We start from the raw sequence: 25,560 nt of genomic DNA on the forward strand, positions 1-25,560 counted from the left end.
CAAGAACAACCATGAACGAACTTAATGGACGTGATTATCCACATAAAATCATTTCAATATATTTTTTGTATAAGTTGATTGATGAATAAAAATTCTATCTGCAATATGTTCATTTTAAGCCAAAACAAAAAAAAAATGCTTGAATCTTTTGTCTCAAATTCCATTTTCAAGACATCAATCGCCTTTTTGAGTTCTTCAAAATTTCAAATAATATTTAAACCATCAAACATATACATCAATAATGCAAAATTTTGATTCATTTCTTTGAATAAAAACACGTGGACATATTGGATCACTTTTAGCCATCTTGCAACAAATAGTCGCTTATACCGTATGCACTCAGATTGTTTTAATGTATATAAGAATCTTTGCAGTTTAATGGAGTAAACATTTTTACCATTTGAATCAAATGCTTTCGGTATCTTAAATCATCCAGAAATTTTCATGTAAATATCATTATAAAGTTTTGTGTACAAATATGCAGTAACAATATCCATAAAAAGCATTTCAAGTCTTTCTTGTACATCCATACAAATAAGATATCGAAACGTAATTGCATTCATTATGGGAGAGTATGTATGTTCATAATCAATATCGGATTTTTGAGAAAAATCTTATGCTATACCAATCAAGCTTTATATCTATCCCTTAATTTTTCTCATTTTATTTTTTTACAAAGACCCATTTGTAAACAACGAAATTATTCTTTTGGTGTCTGGACCACAGGTCCCAAAACTTCATGTATTGCCGGTATGTTTAACTCTTCTTTCATTGCACTTTTTCAACTTGTTCAATCATATCTATTACAACATTCATCAACAGATTTAGGATCTAGATAATCATTTCATTAAAAACATCAAATGTCACATTATAGGATAACTTATTGTCGACAATAATTTATGTTTTATTTAAAATTTTCTCTATTTTGACATAATATATTGAAATATCTTGTGAGGTACTTGAACTTCATTGTGAGGTACTTGAACCTCTCCAGAAGTTTGATCATAAATTTTTTCAGAGTTATCAATCAATGAATCAGATATCTTGATACGAGCAGTTGTATAATTGTTTGCTCATTTTTTCGTGCATTTTTGTCCCTGGACCCAATTAGTTTGCCGTGCTTGAGTCGAGTAGTTGACTCAAAACTTGACAGTTCTATGAGAACATCAATATGTGCCCGAGTTTTAGCATATGGTTTATATGACTTAGTTACTCTTTTCACATTATCAAATGCATAGGTAATTTATTTGCAATATTTTGAAAATTAACTATTCTTTGAACTTCAAGTTCACATTAATTTGTTCGATAATCAAATTAATGCAGTGATGCATTCCGAGTCAATTACCTTGAAGATTTTAAAATTTCTCATTCTGATGTTGGAAATTTAGTTTTATCAAAATGTCAATTGACAAATCGTGCTGTAAAAATAACTCTGCAGCTGATTTTGAATATTTGATAATCGAAGGATAATCAAATCCAACATATATTCTCAATCTTCTTTGAGTGCCCATTTTACTACGTTGTGGTAGACAAATTGGGACATACACTGCACATCCGAAATTTTTTATATGGGAAATATTAGGCTCTTTGCCAAAAGCTAATCGTAAAGGAGAAAATTTTTGGTAACAAGTTGGTCTAACACGTCCAAGTGTTGTTGCATGTAAATTAGCATGTCCCAAAACAGATATGAGGAGTTTTGTTCTCATAATTAATGGTCTAGCTATTAATTGAATATTTTTAATCAATGATTCGGCTAAATCATTTTGTGTATTAACATGAACAACATAATGTTCAACATTTATCTCAATTGACATACAATAATAATTAAAAATTTGAGATGTAAATTCATTATCATGATCAAGACAAATCAGTTTAATATGATACTTTGGAAATTGTGATTTTAATTTAATAATTTGAGCCAAAAATATTGCAAACACCAAGTTGTGATTAGATAAAAAACATACATGTGACCATCTCGTAGATGCATCTCGTTGATAAATAAAATTAGTCTCTGCACAATTTTTCTTTTCTAAAAATGATGTTTGGTAAAGATCAACAAGATGTTTGGTGTCAACAAGTATGATACTAATGCTTTTTTATTCTGCATTTATAACACTCATTTTTTGAATTATTTTATTTACTATTTTGATCACTTTCTACTTTCTTCTCTCTGTCACTACCTCACTTTTGGGAACTTGTATTCTTTTGATTACCATTATTATAACCATCATGATAATAACAAGTCTTTCCATGCCTACGGCCATAATGATGAAAGTGTCCTCGACCGCATCCACGACCATATTGGTTTTATTTTGTTTTCTGTAAAGCTCGAAAAATCAGTCCAACGTAAACCACATCCATGCAAACGATTTAAATTACTTACTCGCTTTGCTTAATTGCTTTTAAATGCTTACATGATGCAATATATGATTAAAGGCATGATTGCATTACTAATTATTAAATTACATGATATCATGAGAATTGCAGATTTTGTCCGAATATTTGAAAATAGGCTGGGGAAAGGAGACCGGGAACGACAAGACAATATGAATATTTTTCAATAAATGTTTTCAAGACTTCTTAATATGATAAAAAAATGATTAATTTTTTTCTAAAAATGATAGAGTTCAAATTATTTTACGAGACGAACACTATTTTATCCGGGAAGCTAGTTTTTGGCAAACGAGAAACTTTTAAAATACCAAAAGTATTGTTTTGAAAACTAATTTTCATAAAATTTTATTTTTCAATTAAATATGTGTTATTGGGCCTAATTTACCAAGTATAAGTTGGCTCACTTGCTCCTAAACTTGAAAGCCCAAAACCCAAGCCCATTATCATGCAAATTAAAATCTATAAAATAGAAACCTAGGCTTTTTGGTGCTCATATCAGCCGAACACAACACACAAAACACACACTGAATTTCGAAAATTCCTAGGGAAGAAACAAGGAGTCTTTGTCATCACGTTCGTTCTTTCTCGCACCCCACGCCGACGATCGCATATTCGAGCGCTCTAAAACGCAAAGGTACGTTTTTAAATCCTTTGACACATCATTCAAACAATATTATGCATGTTTTGGTTAATTTTACATGAAAAATATTTACGTTCTATGGTTTAACGATATAACGATTATTTTCAAATTTCTGATGTTTTTACGCTTTTTTCTTTAACGCTATAATACCTAAGGACACGCTGTCAATAGGAAGTATTTAAGGGACGGAAAAAGAGTCGTTGAGGGTTGAAACGAAGGCTGGAATCGAGTTGGATAAGGAAGGACATGCCTAGGGTTTTCCTAGTCACCCGATTGCAAAGTTGGTTCGGCTAGGAGGGTTGTGTGCCGGGGGCTTGGCCAGGGTTGTTATGGGGCTCAGTGATAGTCACGGTTCAAGGTCTGTGAGGGTCCTAGCAGGGCTGGGACCCGTTATTTGTGGATAGGGAAGAGTCCATGCGATCATGGACTTGTGTGAGACGGTCTCACCGGTCATATTTTGTGAGACGGATCTCTTATTTGAGTCATCCATAAAAAATATTAACTTTTATGCTAAGAGTATTACCTTTTATTGTGAATATCGGTAGGGTTGACCCGTCTCACAGATAAAGATTCGTGAGACCTTCTCACAAGAGACCTACTCATAAAAAAATTAGTAAGGTTTTAAAATTAAAAAGTAGTGGAAGACGTTACATTTTCATTTCTCATTATGCTGCAATGTTTACTTCAGTAAATGGTCTGATACCAATGTGACATATTTCATTATTTTTCATCAATAATACATTATATTTCTCGGCCACAAGCAAACAATGAAATCATTCATAATATTTTTTGAGACCTCTTTTTTTATATTGTTACTGCATGAGCACATTAGATGCATGAAAAATAGAGTATGTTTTTTTTCCAACAAATCAACATTAGTTATTTTTCTCCATATAATTTAAATTGTGAACTGATGTTAAATAAAACATAATTATACTCACTTACAAACTTAAAATATTGTAAGCACGAGTGCATCAAGTCGTCGCGAGCTTTTGGGAGAATTATCATCTTTTGATGGCTATCAATTTATTTCAAGTTTTTCCAAAGATTGACCAGATCCTTTATCACCAAATATTCATTTTTCAAACCATCATAAAAGTGGTGACGAAAAAATATCATAGATTTCGCACGAGCTAACAATGATTCATTATTTTTATATTTGATGATATTTCTAATGATCTAGTATCTTGAATAGATAATTATTGTCGGAGATCAATAGCAAAAAATTTAAGCTTTGAGATATTCGACATGATAAACAAATATGATGAAATCCATAAAACGTTGCACATTAAAAATCACATAAATATTTATCAATAAACAATAAAGAAAAATTTACATGAGATAATACTTCATGCAATAAACATAATTTAAAACAAAAAAATTACGTGAGTTGCATCATATTCGTGTGATGACCATGATTCGATTTGAAAAGTTTATAAGAAATATATTTTATGATACATACTGTCCGTTGATCATAATGTACATATAATAATTAATTAAAAAAAAAGTGGATATGTACTGAATAAAAAATACGATCGGTGATGGTTGGCGGCGTGAATCACAGTTAATATGCATCATAAGGCGGCGATGTGATCGACTTTTTCAAAGTAAAATAAAATAAATTAAAGTAAATTCTTGATGATAATATCGTATAAAATAAAATACTAGTCAAAATATGATGTAAAGATCGGTAAAAATTTGTGTGAGACGGTCTCACGGATCGTATTTTATTAGACGAATCTCTTATTTGGATCATCTATGAAAAATATTGTTTTGTATGCTAAGAGTATTATTTTTTATTGTGAATATCGATAGGATTTGACTCGTCTTACAGATAAAGATTCGTAAGACCGTCTCGAGACCTACTCGTAAAGATAATATCAAAAAGATATTTAGATATTGTAAGTATGATATTACAGGTAAAATATTTATCAGATCTTGATCACGATTTTGTCCATCACACAAATATTTGATTGCTTTGACATCCATAGTATCAAAAAAAATATCTTATATTCTTTACTTACCAAAAAATACACGTAATGTAATTTCTTTCTTTTGTCTAACCTCTATTTATAATATTATAACATTTTAGTGGATCAATTCAATTTTAATTCGTTCATAAATAATTAATAAATTTTTGGTTAATTAATATATTTTAATAAATAAAATAATATCACTTTTAAATTATATAATTTAAATGTTTTAATGCTATTAATTTATAGAGTTATAGTGCATCTAAAATTGAGAGTGTTTTTAAAATTTTACAAATGATACAAAAAATTATCGTTTGAAGTTGTATATTATTAATATATCGATAATTTATCTTATACAATCACATGTTTACTTGCTCATATTATTTATTTTTCTAATAATTATTTATCTTACATCAATCAAATTAATCAATTTAAATTATAATGCTATCCTTAATAATTTGAATATTTTTATTAATTATTAAAAAAATTATCATCTTATATCAAATTTAATTAATCAAATAAACTATTATTTCACGATCAAACCAAATATAATTTTAACTATTTTTTATCATGTTATATTATATTATTAATCTCGATATTATGATCTTATCTTTTAACTTCAAACTTAGCTAAAAATATCAATGCGTCACTTTCAGGCAGGCGTGAGTTGGATACCGATTTATCTGATAAAAAATCAAGCTGCCAAAACCAAATCTGAAATCTTTCTTCTTCTTTTTTTCTTTTTACTTTAAAAAAACAAATGAACAAGTCGGAAATAGTCGGTACGTCGTAATGGGTTCGGATATTATTCGAGTAGCCCGATATTTATAATAAAAAATAATATTCTTAACATAAAACATAATACTTTTTCATGATGATCCAAATAAGATACCCGTCTAACAAAATACAACCCGTGAGATCGTCTCACACAAGTTTTTGCCTAAAAAAGCAGTTAGGTAACTTTTAAATTTAATTTGTTATATTTTGAAATTTATAATATACATACAATTAAAGTAATGTTATATTTATATTTATTTAAAATCTCAATAGAATAAATCACAACTGATTCAGTTGTCTTTATATTGCATATCTTGTATCAAAGAAAATGTTTTCTATCAAATTATTAATCTTTTATTAATATAATCGACATGGTAAATTAAAATAATATTATCCTATGTGAAAGTAGATATATTCCATCACATGCAAATCCGCAAATTAAATTATTAATCAAACTTGTCAAAATATTGCAATTTGTTTTTTAATTTTTATTGATTATCGTTATTAGTAATTATTTGGTGTAATGAGTTGAAGAATTTCACGTGTGAGCTCGAATAGTGTAAACATAGGGTAAGTGATTTGACATGAATTGGGACCTCCTTTCTATTCTCTTCCGCCACTTCTGCCGCCACGGGGCTCACAACTGTCCATTTCTTTGGTCTTGTGAAAATTTCGTCCCATTTATTTTTTATTTGAATTATTCGCGATAAAATGTTATTTATTATTGTAAATATGAACATAATTCATATGTTACATGTTATGCGACAAAACATAAGGGTTAATTAAAACCTCGGGAACATAGGGTGAACTAGCAGATCATATTGTCGTAAGATTTTGTGGGTGTTGAAAGTAGGATACAAATATTTCACACGTGTCTGAATTAAATTATTACAAAGAAGTAATACTTTATTATTAGTAGATGTAACTTGGCCACAGGAGACACCAACTCGAGCATTGCTGACCCAGTCCCTAACTCTACACTTACCGCCTCCATTCAATCATTAATTGTGTTTGAACTTCCTGAACTCAAATGTATTTTTTCGAATGAAAATCGATACAACAAATTAAAAATATGATACTAATATATGATATTTGATTACCAATAATTTCATACCTGACATTAGTATATGATTTTTAAGTTTCCAAATATTGGTACTATTTTTGAATGAAAATCGAGACAAAATATTGAAAATATATTATTAATATATAATATTTGAGTACCAACTATTTCAGATTTGATAATAATTTATGATTTTTGACAAACTCAAACATGTGAAACAATGTGGATATTAATAAAATAGTTCTTAATTTATACTCTATCGTATATAAAATATTTGATATTCAAATCTCACACAAAAGTACGAAATTTTCAATGTTTTGAATTGATTTTTATTAAATAAATATTATATTTATGACGATAAATTTTTAAAAAAATCCTATTGATCAAATATGGGATTTATGTGGATACAAAACATATCCAACTCAGCTTTGCTCTTATCCAAAAAACAAGATAAATTTAACAGCAAGCGGCTGCAAACTATGATGCGCATGTGACATTGTGTACCAAAGGACAAAATTTTATATTATTAGATGGAGAGGATAATTAATTAATTAATTAATTAATTAATTAATTATAAAATATCAGTAGATGAAAATTTGAGATTTTACAAATGAAATTATATTATATTATATATATATTTTTTGAACCCTTCAGACAAAAAAAAAATGTGGTTTCACTTCGAAATGCCGTCCGCCATCGTCAATGGTGGGGTCTTCCAGCTTCGGCCTTTTGTTCAGATCAATCGCTGATTGATCTGCACGCTCCTCCTCATTGGCGGCGCTATCGGCCAATGTGTTGGTCCGGAGTGCGTCGAATCTGGCTCCCACCTCCGCCGCCTTCTTCCGTATGGAGTCGGCAGAGAGGTCTTTAAGCGCGCAGCAGATGATCTCATCCGGGAAATTGAATTTCGCCGTCGGGCCCCGGAGGTAGTACACGGCGGTGTCGTAAGCCCGCGCTGCCGCCTCGGCGGTGTTGTAAGAACCGAGCCAGATTCTTGATCGCTTGTCGGGCTCACGAATCTCCGCCACCCACTTGCCCCACTTCCGCCTCCTTACGCCCTTGTATCGCTTCTCGCTCCGCCTCCGGGTCACAGCTTTGACTGCACAGCCTCCGGCGTCGGCTTCCATCGCTCTTTGGAAACTAAAATCTCTCGAATGATAGCACCAAATTCGTTAGCAGCGCCTCTACAAGTAATAGAAATTGCCTCAAAAAAGTACAGAAAGAAGTGAGAGGCATGTGCGAGGCTTTACAGATCGCGGCTTTTCTTTTAGTGTTCTATTATTTCTTCCTCGTGGAAACCAAATTTCATGGGTAAAGTCGATATATACATACATATATATACACACCGATACACGCCCACATGTATACATATTTATGTATATAATACATTTATGTTATATAGTTAATATTTAATTATATTTACTACCACATCTCCAATTGTTTTAAAAAACTTTATATGTGCATAACATAGTAATACATTTATATTCTTATATTATAAATATAAACTAATTTATTACACAATAATTTGGATGATCTTGTTTTTAAAAAAAACTTAACGTATATTTGAATTGAAATATTTGAATATTTTGGATTAAACCATTAATAAAAATTCACTCAAATCGTCTGACTAATTTTTAAATCAATCTATATATATATATAAAAGCAGAATTATCTGCTATTTTTAGTAATTTCTCGTTTAAATAAACATTCTTATAGAATTAAATAATCGAAACATGTTATTATAATAAATGATTAAAGTTATTTAATTTATTATTAAAACTACATATTAATGTATGTGTATGTATAATCCTTGAAAATTGAATATCTTCTCGGAATAACAAAAAAAATTAAATTATATTTCAATTTTCAAATACAAAATTCAATTTCCTTGTGGGAATTATAAGCCTAATACAAGTTGGAATTAAAAACTAAATACAAATCTAAATTTACATCCGAATTCTGAATTTTGACACATGTCCCAAAATTTTTGCTCCGTTTGAAATCGTTTCATTTAAAATCGATGTTTTTTTAATCTATAAATACATATGTAATCGTTTCATCACACGCAACAGCCAGATCACAAATACTCTGCAAATTCCAGGATCGTGCTCAAAATCGTTTTGTAGCCAATAAGTCTTTCATACCCTATTGGCCCCTTTATTCACTTATGTTCGTCAAGTGGAACCTTCAACCTGGCAGTGAGCATTTAAACTACGGCTTATTCGTTGTTACAATCTTCCTTCGTATGGAAGCAGTGGACCTGCTTTCGAATGCATCTTTCATGATCAGGAGGTAACAATTTTTCTTATATTCGATATTGAAATCCTTTAAACACATAAATATAATATATAGATTCTCTCTATTTTTTTAGGGTTCGCGCATATATGCAACAATAAAAGAAGGCCTCATGCAGAAAATAGAACCAATTCTCAAAGAAAGTCATCTTTTTGCAATTAAAAACGTAATTGTTGTAGGCAATCATCTAAAATACAAGACAACAACACATGAATACAAACTCATGTTTATGAATAAAACTAATGTCTGCGAGATTTTCAATGATTCTTTTTCGTCAAGTATGTTTGAATTCAAAAGCTTTAGAGATTTGAAGAATGCAGATGTCATTGATGAGAATGAAATTTTTGGTAAGCTTTTTTTTATTTATTTACTTAGTGATCTATCAAGTTTTTTATTAATTTTTTGTTTACTTATAAGTTTTTTTTATTTATTTCTAGATGTCATTGGAAAAATAATAGCAAAAGACTCACCTCAAAATAAAAAAATTAGTGGACGTGCTACAAAACTTCTCGATTTGGTCATTGAAGATTTAGAGTAACCACCATTTATCTTATTTTCATATTTTATGTGCGAACAAATTTTTGGCATTTCAAATCATATATTTATTGTTTGTTAGAAACAACAAATTACCATGTACTTTGTGGGGAAACTTTGTTGATGAAATCATGGCATATTTGGGCACTGTGGGTCATGAACCAGTTGTTGTGATTCTTCAAATGTGTCGTACAAGATGATTTAGAGGTGAAAACCGAGTTCAAAGTACCTTTTTTGTCACCAAAATGATAATAAATGGAAACTTAGATGAATTTCTTGAATTTCGAAACATATATTTTAAATTTATTTCTTTTTGTTTATAATTAAATTTATCTTTTGTCGTTATTGAATTTTTATAAAATTTCCAATTTAGGATGAATTCTGATTGCAAGACCCCAACAAATTCAATTTGCACCATTTCAGTGAAATCTGCCCCTAATGTCATGGAAGAACTTTCGAATGCGAAAGACATTTTCAGGACCATTGTAAGGCCCGAGATTATATCATTTTAATCCGAGATTATTTAATTTACGAATTTTGGAATGATGAATTAAATTCCACAAATTTTGTTATTAATTAGGATTGAAATGGAATTAAAAAGGGTTTTGAGGACTGAATTGCAAATAGCGAAGAATTCAGGGGCTAAAGTGCAATATTTGATTGGAGTGGACACTTGTCCTTTAGCCATGCAATTGATATATATATATAAACATCATTTCCTCGACATTTGCAAGGAAAAAGCGAGAGAAAGCTTCAGGAAATTCTCAAAACTTGGTTTTGTGCGAGAATTGTGATTTTGGTTAATTCGGTTACCAGAATTTGAATCCGAACACGGTACTGAGATCCTCGCGATACAGGCTTCAACTGGACGTAAGTTTTACCGAGTTCTGTTATCATTTGAAATTATGATGTTGATGGAATTGAATATATTTCATATATGGTGTTCTGGATATACTAGACATGGTATAATTGAAGCCAGATCAGAAAATGGATTGATTATGGAATTGTTATGAATTTCTGATTATATTGATTTGAAATCGGACAGATTTGGATTATTGATTGATTACAGATTGTACCGGATATGGGTTATGATTTGTAATTGGTATCTGGTGGTATTGTATCGACGGGAATATTGAGATTGTACCGTTATGCCGTTGAATTGAATTAATTCAGATTAATCAGATTCAGTGTTGAATTGAGAATGGAATATTGATATTAGTATTCTCGATATGTCATTTCAGATTTACAGAGACAGTCTTGAGTTCAGAACTGATATTGCTTCAGACTGAGACTACGAACGAAAGGTATAAGTCAATGTGGTACCGGGAGATCGACTCGAGTAGGATATACTTGAGTTTCCCTAAATCACATACTTATTGTTATTATATGCATTGATTTGATTATTATATATTGTTCTATTGATTTATAGGAAGCATGTAATAGATGAGTATTAGACGAGTGATCTTGTGACAGAAGTGCCTGATAGTGGCGGGATCGCCACGGGCACATTGCACGATGTCACAAGATAGTGTATTGGCGATAGTGCCACAGTCTGTGACGGATAGGTCAAGACACCGGATGTTTGGTTATATCGACGTGGATAGAATCGGAGTTTCTTCTATTACTGTTGGTCGATATAGGAATACCAACGTCTGGAAACCGGGATTCCTAGACTAGGATTGAGTCTAGTTTGAGTCGTGGAGTCACGAGTATGATTGATAGTTTGATATTAATTGTGTTTCACACTTTGATATATATCTGATATCTGCTTCATGCTTTATATTGATTATATGATTGCATGTTCGTTGATTTATACTGGGATTATATTCTCACCGAAATTATCCGGCTGTTGTCTTATTTGTATGTGTACATGACAACAGGTGGGACAGGACCAGGGTCCAGGAGATGAGGAGAGATCGTGATAGAGTGGAGACTTCGGACTTTGATGTATATATGGTTTTGACACTTGATATTTAGATGTTGAACCTTAGTTTTTACTGATTTGTAGACGGTACATGACTTGTATTTTATTTTATACTGAGTTGTATATTAGATTGATTTCACTACATTCCGCATTAAAAAGAAAAAATTTTATGACCCTAATTACCTGATTAGTAAATTGATCCTGATGACGATTAGGAATTGATTAGCGTCCGGGTCCCCACAACCATATAACAAGTTTCAGAAAATAATGATGTATATTTTTTCATATTTTTTTATTAATAAGAGTTTCACTAAAATTTGTTTCGAAATTTCAGTTTATACAATTGATACTTGCTTAAATTGTTCTGTCTATTTTCAGGTGGGGAGTTTTTGGATTTACGCAAGAATTGTATCGGTTGAATCTCATGGAAGTTGGTGGTATTTGTCATGTAAAAAATGTCCCAAGAAGATGATTGTGGTGGGCGATAAATTTTACTGTGAAAGGTATGACAAATTTGATACTACAGGAAATATTAGGTATGTTTTATGTACAAGAGACTTTGCTTTTTTATTTTATTTTTTTGATATATTTACTTTATAATAACAAAAAATTGTTTTCTAGGTTTAAGATTCAAGTTAGAGTTGTAGACCGTACTGGAAATGCAATTTTCTTACTTTGGGATAGAGAGTCTATTCAACTTATTGGAAAAACTGCACTAGAATTGAAGACTGAAATGGAAACTCGGGTTTTCTTTCTTGGTTTTTCATTATATACTTAAAATTTTTTATATAAAATATTAATCATCCATATAATATTGCAAGGGACGGAATCGGTAGAAATTCCTAAAGACTTGGAAAATTTAGTAGATCAAAGTATTTTATTCAAAGTCCAAGTTAGATCCAATCAGATTCGCGGATATAATGGGACATACACTGTCATTAAATTGATTTCTAACCCTACTGTTGTTGAAAATTACTCTAGAGATTTTCTTGATAGTCAGGTATTATATTGTCTATAATATTGATGTCCTTATTTAAATTTTAATTTATGGTTGGTTTAAATTTATTGTTTACTACAGGAATCTGATTTGTTCTCAAAATTCAACAACACTGACACAGGAGAAGTTGAGGTAATTATCAGGAAATAAATATTTATTCTATATGAATTTGGTACAAAACCAAATTAAATTATTCTTTTTAGGTTCTTTCGTCTGGAGATGAAGTCTCTACACCTATAAAGTCTACCCGCAATGAAGTTCCATCAAAAGATGTATTAAATGATTCTACGTTGAAGAGAACCCTTATTGATGAGTTCTCATCAACTGCACCAGATAAAAAGTTTGAATCTGTCATCAAGAAAGAGAAAGACTGAAATATGTTTTTTATAATACTATGAGTTATATTATTCTAAGTATTATTTAAGAATTAAGTTTTCATGAGACATTTTTTATCTTGGTTTCAAACATTTGCTTTTGTTAAATTTTAATTATATTGTTACTGTCAACTTTATTAGTGCAATGAAGTTTCATTGTTCGATTGAATGTGTTTCGAAATTTATCATTTTCATATTCAATATTTTAATTTTCTTCACAAAATTTACAAATATAATAATTAATGCAGTCCAGATATTGTTTGCAGAATCTTTAAAATGAAGTTGGATGCTTTGATTAAAGATCTTCGAAAGAATAAAATATTTGAAAATGTTAAAGCAGGTAAAAAAATTAAATTTTTTTTGTAATTATATATAATGTACTAGTATTTTGGATTTTACCAAAATTAATATATTTTATAAAATATAATTAATTCTTATTCTCATATTGTTAGTAATATACACCGTGGAATTCCATAAGCGAGGATTACCGCACGTCCACATTTTGCTTTTCTTCTGTAAAGAAGACAAATATCCAGCAGCAGAGGCAATATATCATATCATTTCTGCTGAAATTCCTGATGAAAAAAATGATCCTGTTTATTATGGTGCAGTACGGGATCTAATGATACACGGTCCATGCGGCGAAACAAGAAAGAACTCTCCATGCATGTCTAACGGTCTTTGTACAAAGCATTTTCCTAAAAAGTTCATTGAAGTGACATCAATTGACGAGGATGGATAACCAAGTTATAGACGCAAAGATAACGGGCGAACATTTATCAAGAATGATGTTAATATGGAGAACAGATTTGTTGTTCCCCATAATCGTTATTTGTTAATTCGGTACGGAGCCCATATGAATGTAGAATGGTGCAATCAATCTCGAGCTATCAAATATTTGTTCAAGTACATAAATAAAGGACATGATGGTGTGACTGCCTCATTCTATAAGAGCTCGGATGATGATAGTTTAGGGAAAAATGTTGATGAAGTTAATATGTACTACGACTGCAGATATATTTCACCGTGTGAGGCTGCGTGGAGAATTTTTGGATTTGATATTCAATACAGAGATCCACATGTCGAGCGTCTGAGCTTTCATCTTCCGAATGAACAAAATATTATTTTTTCAGATTCAGATGAAATCAGTACTGTTCTCGATAGACCTACTATTAACCAGAGCATGTTTCTTGCTTGGATGGAAGCTAATAAGAAATATCCAGAGACAAGAGAATTAACATATGCCGAATTACCAATGAAGTTTGTTTGGAAGCAAGAAACACGAGAATTCGTTCCCCGAAAACAGAGATTTTCAATCGGACGCATATTTTACGTTCCTCCCGGTTGTGGGGAAATGTACTATTTAAGATGTCTTCTCAATGTAAACCGTGGCGCCACGTGCTATGATGATATAACTTTTGTTAACAGTGTTAAATACCGTTCATTTCGCGATGCTTGCTATGCATTAGGATTGTTGAATGATGACAAGGAATATATCGACTGCATTATTGAGGCAAGTCAATGGGCTTCAGCACAATCTCTGAGAGTTTTAATTGCTACTCTATTATCATCGAATTGTATCAGCCGACCTGAAGTTGTTTGGGAGTCATGTTTGACATATTTATCTGATGATATTTTATATAAACGACTTAACTTGCTGCAACACCAAGGTATGCATGAATTAATAAATTTTTTATATATGTGTTTTTTTTCAATATATATATATATATATATATATATAGAAGTTATGCATTGGTTGATATTGAAAAACTATTGCAAAGCTATGGAAAAAGTTTACGTGAATTCCAATCAATGCATTTTCCCAGTGATCAATATTTTCAGTCTTCACCAAATAGACTAATATATCATGAGTTGCGGTTTGACAGAAGATCTTTGTTGCAACAACATGATAAACTCATTAATAATTTGAACTCCGAGCAGCGTCACGTATATGACACAATAATGAAAGCAGTTGTTTCAAATTAGGGAGGAGTATTCTTTGTATATGGATATGGAGGTACTGGACAAATATTTGTCTGGAAGACTCTGTCTGCATACTTGAGATCGAAGGGGGAAATTGTCTTGAATGTGGCATTCATTGGTATAGCATCTCTTCTACAGCCTGGTGGAAGAACTGCTCATTCCCGTTTTGCAATTCCATTTAATCCCAATGAAGAATTAACATGCAATATCAAACAAGAGAGTCATCTTGCAGAGCTTATTGTAAAATCTAAACTTATCATTTGGGATGAGGCTCCAATGAAACGTAAGTTTCGTTTTGAAGCTTTGGATAAAAGCATGAAAGATATAATGAGATTTGTCAATTCTTCGAGACATCATTTGCCTTTTGGAGGCAAAACGGTTGTTTTTTGTGGCGATTTTCGACAAATATTGCATGTTATTCCAAAAGGCAGTAGGCAAGATATTGTTCACGCCACTATCAATTCTTCATATCTTTGGAGACTTGTATAGTTTTGAGATTGACGAAAAATATGCAATGACAGAATTTAGGTTCTGATGAAGAATGTGCTAAAATAAAAAAAAAATTCAGATTGGATCGCTAATTTAGGATATGGAAAAATTGGAGCAATTGGAGAACAGAATGACGGTTATGCGACCATAGATATTCCTGATGAACTTTTTATCAAAGATTGCAATGATTCTATTGCAGCAATAGTTGAGAGTACGTATCCGTCTTTAGACAACAATTTCAACAATAATGCATATTTTCAGCAAAGAGCTATTTTGGCACCAACACTTGATGTCGTTCAGTCCATAAATGAATACATGATATCTCTAAACCATTTAGAAGGAAGGTTGTATTTAAGTTCTGATAAGACGTGTCAGTCAGATAAAAATGTTGATCTGCTGAATGATTTTCATACCCCCGAATTCTTAAATGGAATAAGATGTTATGGAGTACTGAATCACGAGTTAAATTTGAAGGTTGGAACTCCGGTTATGTTGCTGCGGAACATCGATCATTCTCTTGGATTATGCAACGGCACTAGATTGATCGTGACAAGGCTCGGAAACCATGTTTTGGAAGGACAAATTCTAACTGGCAGTAATGCAGGTCATAAAGTGCTTATTCCAAAAATGTCATTGACGCCTTCTGATCCAAGACTTCATTTTAAATTTCAACAAAGACAGTATCCTTTGATTATATCATACGCAATAACAATAAACAAAAGTCTGGGGCAATCATTGTCTTATGTAGGAATTTTTCTGAAGAACCCTATTTTAGTCATGGTCAGTTGTACGTTGCTGTATCCAGAGTTACGAATCCTAAGGGTCTAAAATTTTTGATATGTGATAGTGATAGCAACCCGAAAAAATCAACGACAAATGTTGTATTTAAAGAAGTTTTTCAAAATGTGTAATTTATTTTTGTTTTCTGATTGTATGATCTATATCCATTTAGTTTATTAGTATTTTAATTTTAATTATTTATTCAAATGTGCATTCTTAATAATTTTAATATTTAATTATATAAATAAAATCTTGTGCATCGCATATCTATACACAAGCAAATTTGTATGCTCAATTTAGTAAAATCTCCCAAAATGAATTTGCTAAATGAGAAAATTATATATAACGTAAGTATCCTTTTAACATAATTAATGTTTAATAATTAATATATAATTTATATGTTATTGTACCAATTTATACTGAGTATGTTATTGTATCATGTCAATTCGATAACTTTTCAAATTTCAAATTAGATTATGACCCTTTATTTAAATTAAAATCATATTATTTTTATTCCAGTTACTGTTTTGTATATAGTACATAAATTTATATGTGTATATGATATAATTGATAAACACATTATCTCATTCATTGTATAATACAAGTGTGATATTAATTTTCAGCCGAAATACAAAAATAGCTCTTTTATTCATGTTTCATTGTTAAGATCTATATGTATATGAAAACAATAGACATTTCAGTTTGTTAAACCGTCATTTTATATAGAAAGTGAAACAGATTATCATACTTACTAATTTTAATAATTAATTAGAAAAAATAAATGTCTGTGCATCGCACGAGTGAAATACTAGTTGATTTTAAATTTTAAGATATTTTTCAACAAAATCAAAATATTTCAAATCCTCATTATAAGAGTCATTAAACACGCTTAATATCGTTTAAGCGTGGTTTTTTTTCCCCCTAAAACGAGATGATTAATAAGAAGAGAAATATAAATTAGAAATTACGCCAACAAGTAATGTTAGTAATAGTGACTTTTTTCCTAAAACGAGATTGATTAATAAGAAGAAGAGAAATATAAATTAAAAATTACACCAACAAGTAATGTTAGTAATATACAAATTTAGATAGTTAAATATAGTGACGATAAATATGCGACAAATATTGTAATTTGGCAAAAAACTTGTGTGAAACGGTCTCACGGGTCGTATTTTGTGAGACATATATCTTATAGGGGTCATCCATGAAAAAATATTACTTTTTATGATAAGAGTATTACTTTTTTATTGTGAATATGAGTAGGGTTGACACATCTCATAGATAAAGATTCGTAAGACCGTCCCACAAGAAACATACTCTTGTCATTTTACGACCTACAAGGGATGCTAATGCTAATAGTTTAAACCAGTACAATGAAACAAAAAAGATAATACATTACACTTAAATGTATAATATTTATGAACGGTCAACTTTATTTATTTTTTTGAGATAAATAAAATTTTATAAAAACTTTCTTACCCTTAAACTTATATTAATATCGTTTTAACTTTAAAAATTTTGAAACTTCATTACCACGCTTCCACGTGCTTCGCGGTTTTTGAACCTTGCCTCTTGCATGTTTTATTATTATATTTTGAGTTATTCCTGCCTGTTTCATATTAAATCCCATTTTCTTTAATTTTTTTAATTATATAAAAAAACTATATACGCTTCGTATTTTAATAATTTTACTATGCCTGCCTGACCTTTTCTATGTTTATCACATATTTTCATTTTTTCACACTTGGTTAATTGTAAATAACTTTTCATATATTTCTAACTATATATTTATAAATATAAAATTTTAATTATTTATTTAAAAAGACTACTTAATTATGTTATTTTAATTTATTTCGGCAAATAGAAAATTGTTTTTTCTTCTACGTATAAAAATATTTTTGACCCTTGGTTAAATAACATAGGTTTATTTTTTTCTCAAAAAATTTAAAAATCATTTTACAATCCTTATTTTTTGTTCCAATTTTTTTTCTTTTAAATACGTGCAAACAAGGGGAAAAAACGAAAAATAAAACACATAATCTTTCCAAAAATACGTGCAAACAAGGGGATAAATAGTTGAGTATGGCTCATGTGAGACGGTCTTACGGATCTTTATCCGTGAGACGGGTCAACCATACCGATATTCACAATAAAAAATAATACTCTTTGTATAAAAAGTAATATTTTTTCATGGATTACCCAAATAAGATATCTATCCCACAAAATATGATCCGTAAAATCGTCTCACACAAGTTTTTGTCTAAATAGTTTGTTTCAATTTGTTTGTAATGAATAAAAACAGAACCACCTTAATTATGAATTTTTTTAATCATATTAATGATTACTATTTTAACAGTATATTCCGTACCGTCTTGACACATTTATTTTGTATTCCAAATTTTATGTTTGATTTAGATTTATGATAATATACTTCGTTATGGAATAAATATCTATCATATATGCTTAAAAATAATTATAATAATCACTCAATCCAATTAAATGGATCGAATTCGGGGAAAATTATAAATGACAGTTGGTAACAAATGGCGGGTTAGGAATTTATCCTGCCATTTGGGTGGGTTGAAATTGTAAACTCAAGCAATCTGTATATTTGACAGAATTGGGCTGTGCGGTATGGGTCAATACGTGAATTTTTAGTTATGTTTGACGAGTTGATGCACAATCTGTCACAACTCATTATTTGGCTGTACGGAGGGCAACCAACCCAATAGATTCGATCTATTTTGACAATTCTAACCAGAAGAGCTAATTTGTATGTTAAAAGTGATATATTTTTCAGTCATACACCAAAGAAACAACACATCTCTTCAACAATCGATATAGAAAAATAGTCGAATTTAGTTTTTAAAGTTTATTTTGAGATTTTGTTCTCGAATTTGTAAAAAAAAAGATTTTATTACCATAGTTTTTTTCTTTAATTTATATTTCACATGAATGTTAAAGTGACTCAGACATCGAACATAATAATATGCTCTTACATTCCATCAAATTTTGGTTTCATGTCAATAATTTTTAGTGTCATGTCACTGCTACGGAAAAAAAACTGAAAGGAAAAACAAAATTTAAATACATAGAATATCAGAACCTAAAATAGGTAACTAATTACAAAACAAATTTGGTCATTTTTTTCCAAATATTAATATACATATTATATTAAAACTCATCACTTCCTATTTGTATGAGAAAGTGAAAGCACGAGGTCTCCATTGTTATCGATTTATTGAGAATAAATAGCTTGGCCCCTTTTTTTTTGTTGGCTGGCTGAAAGCGATATTGGAAAGATACGGATAAAAATATTCAATTAAAATGTTGGATATTTTGTATAAATAAATATGCCCTATTACTTATTATGTATTAAAAAAAAAATTCATGTATTAAAAAAAATTTCCCCACCCCTTCATAGTTTTATCCCTACAATTTACTATTTTTATAAGATAAAAAAGGCAGGGGGTTACATATTTTTTTAAAAAATCTTGTAAGTTGTCAAATAACTTCTTGACATTTACCAAACAAAATTCCAGAGCGTGTAAGTTCTAAAATAACTTATAAGTTGTTCAAAAGAGCTTATAAGTTCTGCCAAACACTCTCTTAACCTAGAAATGAATCACCTCGACACACGCAAACATGCACACACATATAAATATCACAAAATATAAAACACAATAATCGGACATAATGAAAAATAGGAAACCAAAATCATCATCAATTATCCAACACCAAGAACATGGTTTACACAGAGTTTGGAGAAGCTTGTTAAAGAGTAAATCTGGACAAGTGAATATACCACTAACATGAATCGACCAGCAACATGGCAAGTTCCAATACATAGTAACATTCCACAGTATATTGTTCAAATTGGAAATTAAAACAAACTTGTATTTAGACGAGGGATGGGTACAGCTTCGCCTGCTGTCGAACCCTCTTCTTATATTCTGTTGTGTCCTGCATGCATGTTACAACGGAGAAATTCTTGATCACCAAATAATTCCAGAAAAATATACAAATATGGTAATCAATGAACTGAATGAAAGGAGGACGGGAGCGGGCTTAGGAACGTGAATTTTTTTTTATCTTGGATGAATTGAATGCATGCATAATTTTTCATCTGAACTTTCAAGACGATGCTATTTCATATGGAAGGTCTACGGAATCCGTCCACAAAATTTAATAAAAAAAAACAAGTTGCATATTCATCAGGTGATAATAATAACATAATGAGATGATTCAAGAATGCTATGTGATATGGAAGAAGGTACATCTAATCAGTCCACAAAACGGAAACAAACAAGTTTCACATTCAGCAAGTGATAACAATAAGACAACAAAAAACAGAAGTTTTGCAATACTATTTCTTGAATTACCAGATCCAAGTAATTGTCAATGCAATTTTTTTTTAAAAAAAAATCAGTGAATGAAATGCAAATGGAGAAAAAAAACAAATTTTTTTATATATCTATTACCTGAATAAACAGATGATAACCCTCAGTTTGTGCTGGATCAGATGGATTTGGTTGATCCAACAAATCTTGGATGCCAACCAAGATTTGCTTCACAGTGATGGCTGGTCGCCAGCCCTATAAATATATATGAGAAACAGGGGGGGAAACAAGTGTTTTTTTTATAATTGAAATGGGCATTAATCAATAACTGATATCACAAATAAAAAGCAATCAAAATATACTTACACTATCTTCATTGAGGATTGAAAGGCAGACAGTTCCAGAGGGATATATATTTGGATGGAAAAAACCTTGGGGAAATTTACATTTCGGTGGCTTACTAGGATAGTCTTCACTAAAGTGCATCGTGAGAGGGTAATAACCACCATCCCAGTCCGTCTGCAAAACCATTAATTATTAAATAGTTCTAACCAAGGTTTATCTCTCTCAATTTATTAAGAACGAGCATCTCATAAGATTGGAGTTGAAACTCCAAAGTATATCGATAAAAATAATCCCAACCTCGACCACAAGGAATATATGTGATTAAACTCGGAAATACAATATAATCACATATTTATATATCTATTGTTATAAGCTAACTTGAATTGGGGAAACACTATTTGCGTATACAAAATTTGTGGTACACAAATTACCCTCAAGTCATCCAACTCAAATAACTGATAAAGATATAAATAAAAAGAATAGTTAGGTAAATTATGTATCCTATACCAGCTTAATACTTCTAATATGCATCTAAAATGTGTAACCTAATATATGAGCACCTATTCCGAGTAAATGGTAAATTTCTATTCCCAATAGTACTGTTCAAAAAAATGTAATAGTTCCATTGAAAATTTTTACCAAAAAATTTATTATGTGATTATATTTCTCTTTTCAAAAATTTAATCTAGAGTTGTGAAATAACCCAGTGATTTTGTAATTGATAATTTATAAAATGTCTTTGCACATGCAAAACGTGGGCTCGATTTCCAGTAAAAAATTAAACCATGATACATGCATCATTTATTCAAGCGTTGAGCAAAGATAGTCTCCACAAACTGCACCCCAACTCGTAACTCCCCTATTAATTATTAATTAACACATAAAAGAGGCTAAAAATATCAAGCGAAGACACATTGCCAAGAACTATGGAGCTACCCAATGCACTACATAGCAACCTAGACAATATCCTGAAAGATATTTCTGTTTTCAAACTTTTGAGTAAGAAATGAGAAAACATAGAGCCAAATTATGCCATATCCCACCCATAAAGGGTGCACATATATATCATATTCATACAAAAGAAGAACCAGACACAAATTCAAGTTCAATTGCTGAAACAACACACCCCAAAATTGGTTCTTTGATGTCTCTTTATAAGGTGGACAATTTTATATTTCAGACACTGGATTACCAACAACACTCTAAATTAAGATCATTAACCATTAGCTTCAAGAACATCCTAGTCAGAACAAAAGTAACATCTAGCATTTCTGGCAAGCTGTCTATGAATTTTTTTCCATCGTCATCACTGCAAGTATTTTCCATCACTAAGAATCAACCTAATTATGAAGGACCAAGAAATCCAAATCGTTTGCGGTTCCACCAACAAAATTCAATACAAAAGTGCCACTAGAAAATGCAACAAAGCGTTGTTGCATGCCACGCCAACAATAAGGTAGTAATTTCTATACTAAACTGAATTCACAAGACAGACTGTTGCCCTTCCCAATTCATCCAGAATATATTTCTTAATCTTAAGAGAATATTTTTTTTTTGCACAAAAATACACTAATAGCCCAAATCAATTGAGATCCTAGTTTCAACAAAGACTATTAAACAATCAGTGACTTTACATCATCAAGCGACTCATACATACGCTTCAAACACCGTTAAATTCCGCGATAGAACCTGAGATTCCCGGAAATTTCTACACTTGTATGCCATTAAAACAGCAGTAAATACACCTCATAACAAAAAAAGTAAAGACTATTAAAGTTAACCAGCAAGGAATGAAAAAATTGAAGTACGAAAGACTTACCCCAGCCTTACCAGGGATTGTGCAGTGCCAAATCATCATGTTCACAGTACCATCAGAAAGGGTCTCCGGTTTAGCAACAAAACCCTAAAAAAAAACAAGAAAACAAAATTTTACACAAACCCAAACAAAATAAACCACAATCAAAAAACCCAAATAAAAACAGGAGAAAATCCCAAAAAAGGAAAAAAAAAATAACATGAGGGTGATTTTTGCGCCAGGCTTTGCGTTCCTCCATGAGCCGGCCGCGAGCTATACCTCCAGACATCCTTCTCCAAAAACTAAAACTAAAATTACTCTTGTGCGTATGGCAGAAGAAAGGCAAAGGGTCTAAGATAAGCAGCAGCCCATCCCCACCTGCTCCAGTGCTCGCTTTATACCCAAGAGAGAAGTTATTTTCCTGTGAAGGGACGGTTGAGATTGGATCTCATAGAATCGTGTGGATGAAAATCAATGTTGTAGTGTGACTTTTCTTATTTCTACTTCTAATTTTAATGCTTGCGTGAATACCACGCCACTGTAAGTCACCCCGCGTGGAAAACCATGGATTATAGTTTATTTCATAAATTAATAATAATTTACAAAATCATAGCGGGAATCCCAAAATATGTCGTTTTAACTGCGGGACATCTTTAAAACGTCGAATCAACCTCAAATATACGCGTTCTTTTGTACTTCTTCTGTGATCTGTCCGGATTTTTCTCCGTCTCAACTCAACTGTTTGATTACAATTTATTTTTATCATTTGAAATATTTTTATCATTTTTTAAATTAAAAAAAAATAGACGGACCAACCCGGCTAACCCGTGACCCAAGACTGATCGGTTTTGTTTAACCATTTGGAGGCCCCATCCGTGCTCCGCATACCTAATGATAGATTGCAGGTTGTTCCGTCTCGTCAGCTCGTTTTGATATATCAAATTTATAAATATCTATGAAATTTAGTCATATTTCTTCTCTGATTTTTCCTAATATACTTCTATTTAATTTGGAGTCTTGTGATTAACTAACTAATGGAAAAACAACAAATCATTTGTATAAACACACATTAAAAATGGTAATCAAATTATTTTCTAAAATTTCTTTTTCAACTAAATTTTTAATCTGTGTTAAAAAAAAATAGTATAAAATAAATTATGAAGATCATACATGTACTCTCAACTTAGATCGGGCCTGTCAAGACAGCCCAGTATAAAATATTAAGATAAAAGGCCCGATAGTGTGAATAGTTGGCCCAATGTAAAAAGGGCCCACTGGAATCACCGAGGGAGAATCTAGCAAAATTTCACCATTCCGATTCGGTTGCTCCTGCAGAAGAGAAGCGAAGTAGAGAGAGGTTATAACTCAGAAGAGCTCCATGGCCACAGACTTCAAATCCATCCCCTTGATCGATAAATTTTTTTTTTAATTTGTAAAATGTCTTTGTTGTCAAATCCTCTCTCGATTTATGTTTCGGTGTTCCACTGATAATTTTTCTTCTTTTGAATTGAAGATGATTCGATACTTTCAGCTGATTAAGTGGATAATGGCAGCTTAAAGAGAGCTAATTAATTTTTTTAAAAAAAAAAAACAAATTATGGAACAGATGTCGGCCCACTGGTGGAGAAATGGGATGATGCAAACATGTCTCAAGATGAAGGTGCAGCACTGCAGGTTGTTCAACAATTATCTCAGGGTTGTCGCAAAATTGGGATAATCTAGGGTACGTCGGAAGTGTTATTTTTTTTAATTTTTCCCGGTCTCTCTTTTATTCCTAATATTTAGATAAAATGAGTCTCTCATATTTTTATGAAAATCGCATATATGTTGACTGATCGAGAGATTAACATTTGACCAAATTATAAATAGAAAAATACTCGAGACAATAGCATAGAATAATCTCAATCTGGTTCTTTTATGTGGTAACTTTCTAAGTTTAATCAGGTTATAGGATGATAGTAAGTTTTGGTATGTTTGGCTTGATCAAGGTAATTAGAAATTTAATGGGTCATTTCTCATACATAGAAAAATTTAAGTTTATGTTTGGATTGATAAATTTTATGTATGTATCTCATCGTGATCTCTAATTACTTGGACTGCTTGAATAGACTGTTAGGAAAAATACTAACAAGAGTAGTGTAGAAACGAACTTGTAATGATAAAACAGTAACCGAAACAAGTGTGTTATTTATAGTATGATTATTGTGCAAAGGAAAACAAAACCAAATCGAGGCCTGTAGTATGTACAGTTTACTTAAAACAGATTCGTCCCCTCCGATATGTGCTTCGAGGTTTCAGCGGACGTCTGTTTCCCAGGATACAACGGACAGACCCGCAGTGATGTCGCACAAACCACTATGCTAGCGAACAAAACAGTACCTGAACTTTATCAGTGGACGGAGTAGGAGCAGAAGTGCAGCAAAACGAGCAGAAGCAGAACACAGAGTAGCAGGAGAAAGTTGATTTCAGTGTGTCTTTCTTGGCTAGGCACATCCCCTATTTATATATGTCAATACCATCCATACGAAAGGCCAAAGTTTGTCTTAAAGATGGTAGATGAAGTACCAAGAGTTGGGGAGACGAAGCACCAAAAGCCAAGCCATGTGAAAGGTCTCAAGGGCATGTGAAAGGTCTCAACCGAAAAAAATAACAAAAGATGCCATAGACTGCTAGGCGATTTTTGCCTTGATCGGTCCGACATTCGACGCACCCAGGTCGCGCTCGTACGCTTGCACACAAGTCAAGCTTTTTTCCACTGCAAATCGGGCCCATGATTTGCACCCACCTGCGCCGACGTGCTCATTGTTACACCTCCATAAAGTATAACACAATATAAACTTAACTATACCACTTTATTTTT

General features: G+C 31.3%; 3 protein-coding genes across 3 annotated transcripts; 1 reads left to right on the top strand and 2 right to left on the bottom strand.

The window, feature by feature from the left end:
• Positions 1–7,479: 7,479 nt before the first annotated feature.
• LOC142531018 (ethylene-responsive transcription factor ERF011-like) lies at positions 7,480–8,181 on the bottom strand. Its single transcript, XM_075637000.1, has one exon. The coding sequence runs from the start codon at positions 7,969–7,971 to the stop codon at positions 7,495–7,497; it is 477 nt and encodes a 158-aa protein (XP_075493115.1). The 5' UTR covers positions 7,972–8,181; the 3' UTR covers positions 7,480–7,494.
• Positions 8,182–13,764: 5,583 nt separating this feature from the next.
• Positions 13,765–16,268, top strand: LOC142530668 (uncharacterized). The gene is made up of 3 exons (XM_075636487.1): positions 13,765–14,481; positions 14,955–15,234; positions 15,520–16,268. The coding sequence occupies exons 1-3, from the start codon at positions 13,765–13,767 to the stop codon at positions 16,266–16,268; spliced, it is 1,746 nt and encodes a 581-aa protein (XP_075492602.1).
• Positions 16,269–19,917: 3,649 nt separating this feature from the next.
• LOC142531087 (SUMO-conjugating enzyme SCE1) lies at positions 19,918–23,160 on the bottom strand. The gene is made up of 5 exons (XM_075637113.1): positions 22,921–23,160; positions 22,725–22,808; positions 20,927–21,079; positions 20,702–20,815; positions 19,918–20,183 (listed from the first exon to the last, which is right to left on the bottom strand). Exons 1-5 carry the CDS (start codon positions 22,987–22,989, stop codon positions 20,121–20,123), a joined length of 483 nt encoding a protein of 160 aa, XP_075493228.1. The 5' UTR covers positions 22,990–23,160; the 3' UTR covers positions 19,918–20,120.
• Between the last annotated feature and the right edge of the window lie 2,400 nt (positions 23,161–25,560).

This window comes from Primulina tabacum, chromosome 17 (assembly GCF_025594145.1).
Source record: "Primulina tabacum isolate GXHZ01 chromosome 17, ASM2559414v2, whole genome shotgun sequence".
Classification (NCBI taxonomy): Eukaryota; Viridiplantae; Streptophyta; class Magnoliopsida; order Lamiales; family Gesneriaceae; genus Primulina; species Primulina tabacum.